A 14,861-nucleotide genomic window follows, 5' to 3' on the forward strand; every position below is an offset into this window, starting at 1 on the left:
GGGTGGCCCCTGCTTGCCACAACTAGAGAAAGCCCTCGCACAGAAACAAAGACCCAACACAGCAAAAATAAATTAATTAATTAATAAACTCCTACCCCCAACACCTTGAAAAAAAAAAAGTGTTGTGAATATCATAAACAAATTTATTAAAAAAATAAAATTCTATCAGGCATTTTCAAATTGATAGAATTTTAAAGAATGGTTTTGTATATATAGGGCATCTACATGCAGGATATTCACATAATTTTTGTAACTGAAGGTCATCATTAAGTTTTCAGTACTGTACTAGTAAACTTTGGTTTACTAGTTTGGTTTACAGTAATTTATCCTGTAGCTATTCTCTCCACTCTGTCAATATTACTTCAGGAAGGCAAAGTAAACAACATTAATTATTCTCCTTAAGACTGAATTCAGGGCTTCCCTGGTGGCGCAGTGGTTAAGGATCTGACTGCCAATGCAGGGGACACAGGTTCGAGCCCTGGTCCGGGAAGATCCCACATGCTGCGGAGCAACTGAGGCCACGCGCCTAGAGCCCGTGCTCCGCAACAAGACAAGCCACCACAATGAGAAGCCCGTGCACTGCAACAAAGAGTAGCCCCAGCTTGCCACAACTAAAGCAAGCTCACGCACAACAAGGAAGACCCAATGCAGCCAAAAGTAAATAAATAAATTTAGAAAAAAAAAGACTGAATTCAGAAAACCTATTTTGGAATGCAGGCCATAACATCCATTTCTAGATACCAAATGTAGTATAGGAAAGTGCACCAGATTATCCCTTAACTGCTACATTTCCTATTGAACCAATTTCACAAAAAATGAATAAATCAACTCATAAATTGCAATATCAAAAATGTTTCCATTATATCACCAACCCAATAAATTGGAGTCTTTGGGAAATATTAATTGATAAGGTAAAGATCCTTCCCTGAATGATATTAAAAGTTTTAATCCCTCCCCCCACCAAAGCTTCTTAGCATCACACCATGACTAGGCCATCTATGTTCCATGGGCTAAGAAAAGCTTTTTTCCTTCTCCTGAGAACTTGACTGTTGGTTAAGTTCTGCTCCTCTTATAAACCAAAAACTGGATGTCAACTCAATCACTAGGCCACAGAGCTCATGTTATCAATAACATCTTACTGACGAACTAAATCTGGATTGAGAAAAAAAAAAAAAGGCACTGAGAACAGTGTTGGCACATTGTGATGATATACGTGTCAGCTATTTTACCCACTACAACGTAAGCTTCACAAAAGCAAGGATTTTAGTCTGCCTTGTTTACTAAATTCCCATGCCTAAAATCATGTCTGGCACACAGTAGGTGCACAATAAGTATCTGTCGAATGAATAAGAATTATTTTGCTGTTAGAATAAGAGAAACAGAAGAGACACTATCTAAGAGAAAGAAAAAAACCAGAGAACTAAATGTCTTGCTCCTCCCCTCCTTTGCTTTTCCAAGAGATGTCCTGCCCTACAGACTTTCTTTTAATTGTACTGAGAGTCAGAACATCAGCATTCACTGAGAAATATTTTCAGAAACAGCTGTATGAAAGCCTTTGTTGTCCAGTTGGCCCTCTGCATCCTCAGATAGAAAATATTCAGAAAAAAAAAATCCAGAAAGTCCCAAAAAGCGAAATTTGAATTTGCCATACACAGGCAACTATTCACATAGCATTTACATTGTATTAGGTATTATAAGTAATCTACGGATGATTTAAATGAAGTACACGGGAGGATGTGCATAGGTGGTATGCAAATACTATTCTATTTTATATAAGGGACTTGAGCCTTCTTGGATTTTGGTATCGGCAGAGGTTCTGGGAGCAATCCCCAGAGAGACCAAGGGATGACGGTATTTGTTTTCAAGGTTAGGAGAAGACTGCCTATTTATAACCTTGATACTCAAACTGTGGTCCTCTGACCAGCAGCATCAACTTGGCCTCTGTAAAAATGGTGAATCAGGTAAATCACTAGGTAAACATCATGCATATTAAAATTTGAGAAGTACAGTTCTAGATCACTCTAGTTAAGGGCATAGGCTTTACAAGAATCAGAGTTCAAATCTAGACTCTGACACATTATTATCTATATGACTCGGGCAAGCTTATAACCTTCCAAATTCCTTCATCTGTAAAACTGAAATAATAATAGTAGTACCTCAAAGAGCTGCTAATCCTTTTATTAAGAGGATTAAATAAAAATGCACATGAAGCATTTGGTAGGCTGCAAAAAAGCAGGACAGGCCCAATAAATGTTAGTTGCTGTTATTGTTGAAATTCCCCCCAACATAAGGCCCCCAACAGTGAAATTTTAGAATTCAATACAAGAAAGAGCTTTACTTTATTGAGGAAATAGTTTGTTTTTCTTTCTAATTTAAACTATACAATGACACCCCCCCTTCAAAATCAGTGTAAAATTTAAGTTCACTTAATAGGAATAATTGCCTCTTAAATTTCTATTGCCTTGATTTAAATACATTGGAGAAGAAGCAAACACAGGAATGAATGACCAAATGAATATTAAGTCTAAACTCAGAACTAATCCTTAGGGATGCTACTAAAAAAATCTGGAAAATTCAATAACATTATATAGTAAACTTGAAATTTGCTAAGAAAGTAAATCTTAATGGTTCTCATCACAAGAAAAAGTTTTTTGTAACTTTGTATGGAGACAGATAATTACTAAATTTATTGTGGTGATCATTTCACAAGGCATACAATGTCAAATCATTATGTTGTACCCCTGAAATGAATAATAATGTTATATGTCAATTATACTTCAATTTAAAAACATCTTAAAATTCAATAGTGGGTTTAGAGTACTTTAAAATTAACTTTTACTGATGTAGGCTACAAACTGAATTTTAAGATATAGAAAAGAATTTTTCAAATCAGAAATATGGCTTATGAGTAAGACCACCAAAGATATTTGAAATCATATAAACACTGGTCAAAGGAGGACAGTAAACAGGATTTTTGCTAAAAGCAATGCTTAATATGTACGAACATTATAGCCTACATTAAAAGGCATAATTACTTGTTTTTATACAATGCTTGCAGCTAGGGGATGACTTTATGGTTAATTCCCTCAAAGCAGCGAATAAGGTAAAAATATATTGCTTTCAGATTCTAATCAAAACAGTAAAGGAAAACTAACAGTAGAGGAAGAAAGCATAATAAGGAGAGCAAATTCTCTCCCCTGTCATTAAAAGGTATGTTATCAACAAAAAGTATTAACTAAAATGATGGTAGACAAAATTTCAGTTGGTTTCTCTGCTTCTAGAAAAGTTAGGACTTGGTTCTGTCCTTCTGAAGAGGTTACGATTTGATCTGGTCAGTTAAGCATATTAGGAAGCTCAATCAGGAAATCAAGTTTAATAATTATAATTCTTGGAGACTTAAGGATTTGCTAAGGGCAACCCAAAACAAAACAAAGAAAACCAATCCACACCACACACACACAAACAACTGAAGAATTGGCAAAGAACTTGAATAGATATTTTTCCAGAGAAGATATACAAATGACTAAGTACATGAAAAGGTGTTCAACATCATTATAGTCATTATGAAACGGCAAATCAAAACCACAGATAGGGCTTCCCTGGTGATGCAGTGGTTGAGAGTCCGCCTGCCGATGCAGGGGATACGGGTTTGTGCCCCGGTCCGGGAAGATCCCACATGCCGCGGAGCGGCTGGGCCCGTGAGCTATGGCCGCTGACCCTGCACGTCCGGAGCCTGTGCTCCGCAACGAGAGAGGCCACAGCAGTGAGAGGCCCGTGTACTGCAAAAAAACCACCACAGATACCACCTCACATCCATTAGAATGGCTATTATTTTAAAACAAAGAAAAGAAAAGGAAGTGACAAGTGATGCGTACCTTGTGAAAAAACTGGAACCCTTATGCATTATTGGTAGGAATGTAAAATGGTGCAGTGGCTGTAGAAAATGGTATGGCAGAGGCTCAAAAAATTAAAAACAGAACTATCATCAGATCCAGTAATTCTACTTCAGGTATATACCCAAAAGAAGTGAAAGCAGGTATCTATACACCCACTTTCATAGCAGCACTATTCTCAATAGAAAAACGGTAGAAGAAACCCAAGCATCCAGTGACAGATGAATACATAAAATGTGGTAGATACACACAATGGAATATTAGCCTTAAAAAGGAAAAATTCTGATACTTGGACAATATGGATGAACACTGAAGACATTAAGCTCAATGAAAATGAGACGGTCACAAATGGACAAATACTACCATGATTTCTCTGAAGTAAGGTTCCTAGAGTTAATCAAATTCATAGAGAAAGAAAGTAGAATGATGGATGCCTGGGGCTGAGGGGAGGAGGAAAGGGGAATTAGTGTTTAATGAGTACACAGTTTCAGTTGGGGAAGGTAAGTCTGGAGATGAATGGTGGTGACAATTGCACAACACAAATGAACTTAATGCCATAGAACTGTACACTTAAAAATGGTTAAAATGATAAAATTTTGTTATGTATATTTTACCACAATAATTTTTAAAAAGTTCACTAATATTTTGTACTCTTAAATTAGTAACAGATATTATGTTTTGATGATATGAACATTTTTTATTTAAATTTTTTAAATGTTCAATATAAAAGACCAAAGTCCTCAATGGTTTTTGCCGCTGTTTCTTTTTTTTTTTTTCATTAAATAAAAGGAAAATGTACCTCCTTTTACAGGAAGGGTTAAAAATTTTCAAATTGAGGGAATTTCAATTTATATAGCTGGGAAGAGGAGTAGAAAAGAGAAGAAATTACAAAACAAAGCAAAACAAAACACACAAAAAAAACCTTGTTTAGGTGTTTCTTCCTCCTTTTTAGTCTCCTCATCCTCTAAGCTGGGACTTTCCCGGGAAGAGTTGTCCTGTTGGCTAGAGTTTTTCAATAGTACAGGATCAATTTGTGCTTTCAGGAGCGCAAGAGTCTCAGCCAACTCGTTTCGATTTCTAAAAAAGTGGGAAAAAAAAAAAAAAGACAGCATAAAAATCTTTCTTGTTTTCTAAGACCTGTGTTGCCAGGGGTTGGGGGGGAGGGTCAGAGAATTGGGAGCCTGGGGTTAGCAGATGCAAACTAGTATATATAAGATGGATAAACAACAAGGTCCTATTGTATAGCACACGGGACTATATTTAATATCCTGTGATAAACCATAATGGAAAAGAATATGAAAAAGAATATGTATAACGGAGTCACCTTGCTGTACAGCAGAAATTAACACAACACTGCAAATCAACTATACTTCAATAAAATTTAAAAAATCTTTCTTCTGTTCTAAAGAGATTTCAGAATATATCTATTAGAAATTAAAATCGAAAAAAGAAAAACATATTAAGAACATCAAAAAACACTAGTACAGGACTTCCCTGGTGGCACAGTGGTTCAGAGTCCACCTGCCGATGCAGGGGACACGGGTTTGTGCCCCGGTCCGGGAAGATCCCACATGCCGCGGAGCGGCTGGGCCCGTGAGCCATGGCCTCTGAGCCTGCGCTCCGCAACGGGAGAGGCCACAACAGTGAGAGGGCCGCATACCACACACACACACACAAAAAAACACACAAAAAAACACACTAGTACAGCTAACCCTAATTAACCTTAAATTTTAAAATTAAGTATTAGGAATGAATACATATTAAAATAAACTCTTCCCCAAAGAGGGGAATAGTCTTAAGACTATTCTATTGATTTGAATGGCAATGCAAATCTCTTTGGTTAAAAAGAACAATAGGAACAAAAATTAAACAAAAAGCTAACTTGGATAATTTTTTTTAAATACTATGCAATGTCTAGGAAGTACAAAATCAATGGAAAACTTCCTTGAAGAAGAATTTTTTTTAAACTAAATGATTCAAGTTTTTGATTCATATGGGAATAAGAACTCTTTTCCACCTACAGAGAGAATAATATTTGAAACTGCTAAGGAAGTCTACTAACACAGTTCAAAAACCCAAAATTTTAAGTTATGGATGCTGCTTTGTCAATTAGAGTTTACAACTACAGGAAGGGAATTCATTTTGAATAAAAATTACAAGAAAATCCCAAATAAATAAGATACCAATCTACAAATTATCTGTTTTTTCTACCAAATCCGCAGGTGTAGTATGGTCAATTTTAATGCCACTTACAAACAAGAAAACTAATTTAAATATTTTCCTGCTCAGATAAACAGGGTGTAACAGTGAAAACAAAAAGGAAACCCTGGACTAAGAGTTGAGAAACTTAGTTCTAGATCTGCTACTAAGTTAATTAAACAGCACCATGATCTTCCCATCTGTGTCATCAAAGCACCGTGCATGCACCTCTAATTCTATGTAGTTAGTATTAAGATGAAACTACTTGTTTTCTTATCTGTCATGCCACATATGTCCTCTATCCTGTTTCCACCTCTGTGCTAGCTGCGTTATGAAGTAGGCTCTAAAAAAATGTTTAATGAATGAATAGAATCCCTGTTCCTAAACTAAATGGCGATGTACCCCTGGACAGGTCATCTATCTTCACTAGCCCTGAGTTTCCTTATCTATAAAAGACTAGATTCTCTCAAGTATTATTAAATTGGCTTCCAAAGAAAGTAATAAAATTGCCAGTGATTGACATCTTTCAGAAATTAAAATGACAACCATTTTGTCATTGTGTATGACAATGAACACAGGTTTATACATATTAAAAATATTGTGCATGGAAATGAATACATGTTTATATATAACTATCACATTAGCATATACAATAAAATGAATAGTTTTAGGATTTTAATTACCTAATAGTAGAAGGTCAGATTATATGCACTTTCAAGATCATGTCTGGTACTACATCCACTTTACAAAAAAGGAAAATTAAAACCTAGATATGTTAAATAAATTAATTTTTGGCTAAGTTTCTATCTCTGAATTTCAGTAGACCAACCTGATTCTAACCTAAGCCTCTATCCACTTAATGTTATTACTATGATATTTCACTGAGAATTCTATTTGTTATTTTTTGAGGTCATGCTGGGAACTGCATGACCTCAACCCATTTGTTATTTTTTGAGGTCATGCTGGGAACTGAAAAAAATATTGAAGTATTTCACTATACCTATTTTTAAAAGCTGCTGAACATTACAAGAGTGCCAATATTGCTAGAAAATCCATGTCAATTACTTCCACTACTCTAAGCAACAAAAAAATTTAGCAGAAAAATTAATTAAGAACTCCCCTAAAGGCTTTTAACCTGACTACAGTATTAAAATGCAAACCTAAAATAGCCATTATATGAAAACAGAAAACTACCCATCTGGATTTCTCCTGTTTCAATCTTACAATTAGATTTAGTATGCTAAGTAATTTTTAAAAAACCCTAAATTAGAACTAGAGGGTATTTTAATAAATATACATATATTAAAATTATATCCAAATTTCTTACAGGACCTTTTATTTTTAGTACGATTTTTAAAGGTTACTTTCCATTTACAGTTATTACAAAATATTGGCTATACTCCCCATTGTTGTACAATACATTCTTGAGTCTATCTTACACCCAACAGTCGGTACCTCCCCCTCCCACTGGTAAACACTAGTTTGTTCTCTATATCTGTGAGTCTGCCTATATTTTGTTTTATTCACTAGTTTGTTGTATTTTTTAGATTCCACATGTTAGTGATATCATAAAGTATTTGCATTTCTCTGTCTGACTTATTTCACTTAGCATAATGCCCTCCAAGTTCATCCATGTTACTGCAAATGGCAAAATTTCTTTCAAGACTGAGTAGTATTCCATTGTGCGTATATGTGTATGTGTGTTTGTGTATATAAATATATGTAAACCACAACAGATTCATGTATGTTAATTTTGTTTCCTGCAACTTTTCCAAATTCACTGCTGAACTCCAGTAGTTTTCTGGTAGCGTCTTTAGGATTTTCTATGTACAGCACCATGTCATCTGCAAACAGTGGCAGTTTAAGGCAGTTTCCTCCTTTCCAATTTGTAGTTTTTAATTTCTTTTTCTTCTCTGATTGATGTGGCTAGGACTTCCAAAATTATGTTGAATAAAAGTGGTGAGAGTGGGGATCTTTGTCTTGTTCCCGATCTTAGAGGAAATACTTATATAGCTTTTCACCATAGAGTATGATGTTAGCTGTGCGTTTGTCACATACAGCCTTTATGATGTTGAGGTACGTTCCTTCTATGCCCACTTTCTGGAGTGTTTTTATCATAAGTGGACGTTGAATTTTATCAAAAGCTTTCTGCATCTATTGAGATGATTATATGGTTTTCATTCTTCAATTTGTTAATGTGGTATATCACGCTGATTTGCAGATATTGAGAAATCCTTGCATCCCTGAGATCAATCCCATTTGATCACAGTGTATGATCCTTTCAACGTTCTGAGATTTTTTTTTTGGCTGCGCCACATGGCATATGAAATCTTATTAGTTCCCTGACCAGAGATCGAACCTGCACCCCCAGCAGTGTAAGTGTGGAGTCTTAACCACTGGGCCAGAGAAGTCCCCTTTTAATGTATTACTGGATTCGGTTTGCTAGTATTTGGTTGAGGATTTTTGCATCTTTGTTCATCAGTGATATTGGCCTGTAATTTTCTTTTTTTATGATATCTTTGTCTGGTTTTCATATCAGGGTGATGTTGGCCTCATAGAATGAGTGTGGAAGTGTTCCTTCCTCTGCAATGTTTTGGAATAGTTTCAGAAGGATAGGTGTTAACACTTCTCTAAAGGTTTGGTAAAATTCATAACTGACCCACTTTGCTGTACAGCAGAAATTAACACAACACTGTAAATCAACTATACTCCAATAAAAAAAATTAATTAAAACCAAAAAAAAAAACAAAAAAGGGGGGGGGTTTGTAGAATTCTCCTGTGAAGCCATCTGGTCCTCTACAGGACCTTTTATTTTTTTAAATAAATTTGTGGGGTTAAAAAAAAATATTTATTTATTTGGTTGTGTCGGGTCTTAGTTGTGGCAGTCAGGCTCCTTAGTTGTGGCATGTGCACTCTTAGTTGCGGCATGCATGTGGGATCTAATTCCCAGACCAGGGATTGAACCCAGGCCCCCTGCATTGGGAGCATGGAGTCTTAACCACTGTGCCACCAGGGAGGTCCCTACAGGACCTTTTAAAATAGACTGTGGATTCTAACAACAGTTCAGTTGTTTTGCCCTCCCTCTCTCCATTGTTTTCTTTTCTTTAAAACATTTCTTCACTGAAGCATATTAAATCAGATATATTCCTCCAAAATGCCATGTTCTCTTATGATCTCAGGTGTTTACATTTCTGTTCTCTTCAGTCCAAAGTGCATTTCAGACTAACTCCAATCATTATTTCAAAGACAAACACAGAATGGATAAACGTGGTATATCCATACAAGGGGGAATATTATTTAGCCATAAAAAGGAATGGAGTACTGATTCTTACTACATAGATGAACCTTGAAAATATTATGCTATCTGAAAGAAGCCAGACACGAAGGCCACATATTGTATGATTCTATGTATATACAGTGTCTAGAAAGGCAACTTAGGGAAACATAAAGTAGACTGGCAGCTGCCATGGGCTGGGGAAAGGGAAAATGGTGAGTAAATGCTAATGCACAGGGTATGGGGTTTCTTTGTGGGGTGAGGAAAATGCCCTGGAGTTAGATAGTGGTGATAGCTTCACAACTTTGAGAATATACTAAAAATCACTAAATTGTATTTTTTAAAAGTGATGGTGACTTGGACAAGAATGTAGTTATGAAAGGAATGAGGAACATTTAAACACTGGATCCATTTTGCATAGAGAGCTGACTGGATTTGCTGCAAGAATGGATGGGAAGTGAGAGAAAAAGAAAAGTTAATGATGTGCCTCCCAAGTTTTGGATCCAAGTAAACATGGATGTTCTTAACTGTGATGGGAGAAACATATTGAAGTGGAAAGGCTGGAAGCTCAAGTTATGGGCAGACTGACTGATGTTGACTTAATGGATTCTTAACTATCTGTACCTAAAGTTAATCTAGACTTGAGTGAAGTAGAACATATCATCCTAATTGTATAATATATATATAATATATATACGATTGGAATATATAATTATATATTCCTATCATATAATGTGGAATATGATTTTTCTTAGTCTAAGGGATGTTCAGAGTTAGAATTAGTGGTAGGGATAAACCGTTCAGAAGCAATTGACCTGATAGCCCAATTCAATTAAAAAAAAAAAAAAAAAAAAAAAAAGGGCTTCCCTGGTGGCGCAGTGGTTGAGAGTCTGCCTGCCGATGCAGGGGATGCGGGTTCGTGCCCCGGTCTGGGAGGATCCCACATGCCGCGGAGCGGCTGGGCCCGTGAGCCATGGCCGCTGAGGCTGTGCTTCCGGAGCCTGTGCTCCACAACGGGAGAGGCCACAACAGTGAGAGGCCGTGTACCGCAAAAAAAAAAAGACAGAACAAAAACACAGCCAAGCATAGGTATCATCTGCCAAGTATGGGTTAGGTATCTGGTTCCTCCATAGCACACTGGAGTGATCTCCATCACAGATCACATTTATGACACTATATTACCATTTACTATTTCCCTGTATCTTTCTACCACAATATGGAGAGCTTAGGAATGGCATCATGTCTTTGTACCTCCAGAGCACAGGACAGTTAGTTATACAGCAAGTCTTTAGCAAACACCTGTAATATATGATTCCAAGGTTTACCAATAATTTTCCATCTTTTTCATGCAAGTCCAAACTACTGAGTAGACAAAAAGGAGGATAACTGAGTATGACAGTATTCCTTAAGGGGGCCAAGAAACTGAAGGAAGGTATTAATGAGTGATATCAAAGAAGTTAACATTAGTGAGTGATCACTATGCTCCAGGAATTACTCCAGAAGCATTACATGAATTAATTCATATAATTCCAATATAATCTGATTAAATAGGTACTATTATTACCCCCATTTTATAAGACTAGGAAAGTGAGAACATGCAGAAAGGTACAGTAATTTGCTTATGGTCACAGTTAGTACATATTAAAGGCAGAACTGAATTATAGACAGTCTGACTTCAGAGACCATCTTTTCAATCACTGTGCTATATTAGCAGCATGTCTTGACAGATTTTCTAATTATGGGTTCATGAAAACTCGGTATACTATTTAGAAATCAGCTCTTTGAAAATGATTGTCAAACCACTATCAATACTTAAAATATTTTTATTGAGGTATAATTGACATCCATTGAAATGAACAGACCTTAGGTGTTCAGTTAATCAGTTTTGACACATGCATACATCTGTGTAATCCACACATCTATCAAGATAAGGAATATTACACATCACCCCAGAAAATTCCCCCCTGCCCTGTCCTCCTACTCAATCCCTCTCCTCCACCAAAAGCAAAAATGAATTACAGTTTTGAACACTGTAACCATAGATCAGTTTAGTTAATTCCAGAACTTAAATGGAATAAAACAGTATGTACTTTTTGGCTTCTCACACATGATAATGCCTTTGAGACAAATCCACAGAGTTGCATGCATTATAGGTCATTTCTTTTTATTGCCTAGTAATAATCCATATATGGGGACCATTATGAACAAAGATGCTATGAACATTATTATACAAGGTTTTTTGTAAACATTTGGTTTCATTTCTCTAAGATAAATACCTAAGAGTGAAATCACTGGGTTATAGGGTAACAGTTTGTTTAACGTTCGAACAAATGGCCGAAGTGTAAGTGGTTATACCATTTTACATTCCCAGCAGCAAGGTGTTCAAGAGCTCCAGTTGGTCCACATACTTGCTAACATTTGGTACTGTAAGTCATTTTCATTTTAGTCATTCCAGTGGACGTAAAGTAGTATCTCATTATGGTTTAAATTGGGAATTCTCTGATGAATAATGGTATCAAACATTTTTTCATGTGAATATGGGCCATATGTATATATCTTTACGAAGAAACTGTTCAACAGTCTGCATAAAACTTTATCTTTCTTAGCAGACCTAGTATAAAAGCACTTTCAGCAGTCGCTTTCTGATTTTGAAGAATCGCCTAATGAAGTCGGGTCTAAGATGTGCTAAAATTCTCTGATCATTAATAACCAATAACTACCACTTCATGGTATTCATATATTTTGCTCATCTTTTACATTCCTAAAGAAAATTGCTTGACATATCCCCTAGCATAATATCACTTATAGCATGTTATTTCGTCAGACATAGAAAATATTTTTCTGTACTTTATCCTCTTTCATTGAGGACTAAAGTAGTGATGAAATAACTATAACAAATACTATTTTTTCACAGCAATTATGTTTTGAACATTAGTTGAAATGAGTGGGACACTGGCTAGAGCTCAAACATTTTTGTTTGTTTTTTACATTTTTGTTTTTGAAACATAATACTTGGTTACGCCATACATAATTGCCGGTTTGATAGGTTAAAATGTTCAAATGTTGGCAATTTCATTGCCAATGTTGGCAATGTTGGTTAAATGAAACTTAATGATTTTTACTATTTTGTAAGTAACTTACTAAATCTAAGTGTTCAAACTTAAAATACAATTATATTTCAGTTAACCACTTCCTATCTATCCATCTCATATACATTTATATTATAAATTTTACACACACAGGAATGGAAATTGCAGAAGTTTTAAAACTATGATGTTATAGCATTAAATTTAAAAAAAACTTAAGAACTTAATTTTTTTTTCTTTTTTTTTTGCAGTACGCGGGCCTCTCACTGTTGTGGCCTCTCCCGTTGCGGAGCACAGGCTCCGGACACGCAGGCTCAGCAGCCATGGCTCACGGGCCCAACCTCTCCGCGGCATGTGGGATCTTCCCGGACCGGGGCACGAACCCGTGTCCCCTGCATCAGCAGGCGAACTCTCAACCACTGTGCCACCAGGGAAGCCCAAGAACTTAATTTTTTAAGAGCAGTTTTAGGGTCTAAGCAAAATTGAGAAGGTACAGAGATTTCACATGTATTCCATGGCCATGCACAGCTTCCTCCATTCTTAAGATTATGTTTGTTACAACTGATGAATCTATCCTGACACACAACTACCACCCAGAGTCCATAGTTCACGTTACGGTTACCCTTAGTGTGGTACATTCTACGGGTCTGGACATATATATACCAACACTCATCCATCATTACAATAGTATCAGACAGAGTAGTTTTACTGCTCTGAAAATTCTCTGTGCTTCACCGATTCATCCCTCATTCCTCTCTAAACCCTGACAACCACTGTTCTTTTTACTTTCTCCATAGTTTTATGTCTTCCAGAACGTCATATAGTTGAAATCATACAGTTAATTTCAGACTGCCTTCTTTCTTTTATTAATATGATTTAACCTCCGCGTCTGTTCATGGCTTGACAGCTCATTTGTTTTGTTTTAGACAATATACCATCGTCTGGATACACCTCAGTTTATCCATTTACCTACTGAAGGATATTCTTAGTTGCTCTCAAGTTTTGCCAAGTTATGAGTAAAGCTGCTACAAACATTCATGTGCAGGTTTTTGTATAGACGTAAGTCTTCAACTTCTTTGGGCAAATACCGAGGAAGATGATTGCTGGATCATATGGTAATGTTTAATTTTGTAAGAAGCCAGCAAACTGTCTTCCAAAGTGGCTGTGCCATTTTGCATTCCCATCAGCGATGAATCAAAGTTCCTATTGCTCCATATTCTCACCAGCATTCGGTGTTATCAGTGTTCTTGATTCTGGCCACTGTAATAGGTGTCTAGTAATACCTCACTGTTGTCTTAATTTACACTTCCCTGATGAAATAGGACATGGTGCATCTTTTCCTGTGATGATTTGCCATCTGTCTGATAAGGTCTTTGGCCCATTATAAATCAGGTTGTTTGTTTTCTTACTGTTGGACTTGAAGAGTTTTTTGTATATTTTGAATAACAGTCCTCTATCAGATATGTCTTTTGTAAATTATTTTCTGCCATTCTGTGGCTTATATTTGCATTATGCTGACACTGTCTTTCACAGAGCAGAAATTTTTTAATTTTAATGAAGTTCAGAATATCAATTCTTTCTTTCATGGATTGCACCTTTGGTATTGCATCAAAAAAGTTATCATCAAACCTGAGGTAATCTAGAATTTCTTCTATGTTACCTTCTTGGAGTTTTATAGTTTTGCATTTTACATGTTGGTCTGTGATTCATTTTGAGTTAATTTTTGTAAACGTTGTAAAGCTCTGTGTCTAGATTCAATTTTTTGCAAGTGAATGTCCAGTTGTGCCAGCACCATTTGTAAAGACTATCTTTTCTCCACTGTATTGCCTTTGCTCCTTTGTCAAATGTAAGTTAACTATATTTATGTGTGTTATTTCAGTGCTCTTTATTCTGTCCCACTGATCTACTTGTCTATTCTCTTGCCAATACCACACTCTCTTCATTATGATAGTTTTATAGTAAGTCATGGACTCAGGTACTGTCAGTACTTCAACTTTGTTCTTCTACAACACTGTGTATTCTAGGTCTTTTGTCTATAAGTTTTAGAGTCAGTTTGTTGATATCCACAAATAAATTGCTGGGATTTTGATTGGGATTGCGGTGAAATCTACAGATTAAGTTGGGAAGAAGTAACATCTTGACAATATTGTGTTCTTGTCCCTGAACATGGAATAGCTCTCCATTTATTGATTCTTCTTTGATTTCTTTGATTAGAATTTTGTTTTCCTCGTATACACTTTTTCATATTTCGTTAGATTTATACCTAGGTATTTCAGTTTCAGGGGAGCTAATGTAAAGGCACTATGTTTTTAAATTCAGATTCTACACATTCACTGATGGTATACAGGAAAGGGATTGACATTTGTGTATTAACATTTTATCCTGCAACACTGCTATAATCACGAATTA

At 36.0% G+C, this 14,861-nt stretch overlaps 1 protein-coding gene across 3 annotated transcripts in view; it reads right to left on the bottom strand.

The window, feature by feature from the left end:
• The window catches only part of RSF1 (remodeling and spacing factor 1), a 165,655-nt gene that overhangs the window by 43,847 nt on the left and 106,947 nt on the right, over window positions 1–14,861 (bottom strand). For all 3 annotated transcript variants that reach the window (XM_067750468.1, XM_067750465.1, XM_067750466.1), the window contains one exon: window positions 4,816–4,970. In XM_067750468.1, the coding sequence (XP_067606569.1) occupies window positions 4,816–4,970 (155 nt within the window). The remainder of the gene's footprint in view (window positions 1–4,815; window positions 4,971–14,861) is intronic.

The sequence above is a fragment of the Pseudorca crassidens genome, chromosome 9 (genome assembly GCF_039906515.1).
Source record: "Pseudorca crassidens isolate mPseCra1 chromosome 9, mPseCra1.hap1, whole genome shotgun sequence".
Classification (NCBI taxonomy): Eukaryota; Metazoa; Chordata; class Mammalia; order Artiodactyla; family Delphinidae; genus Pseudorca; species Pseudorca crassidens.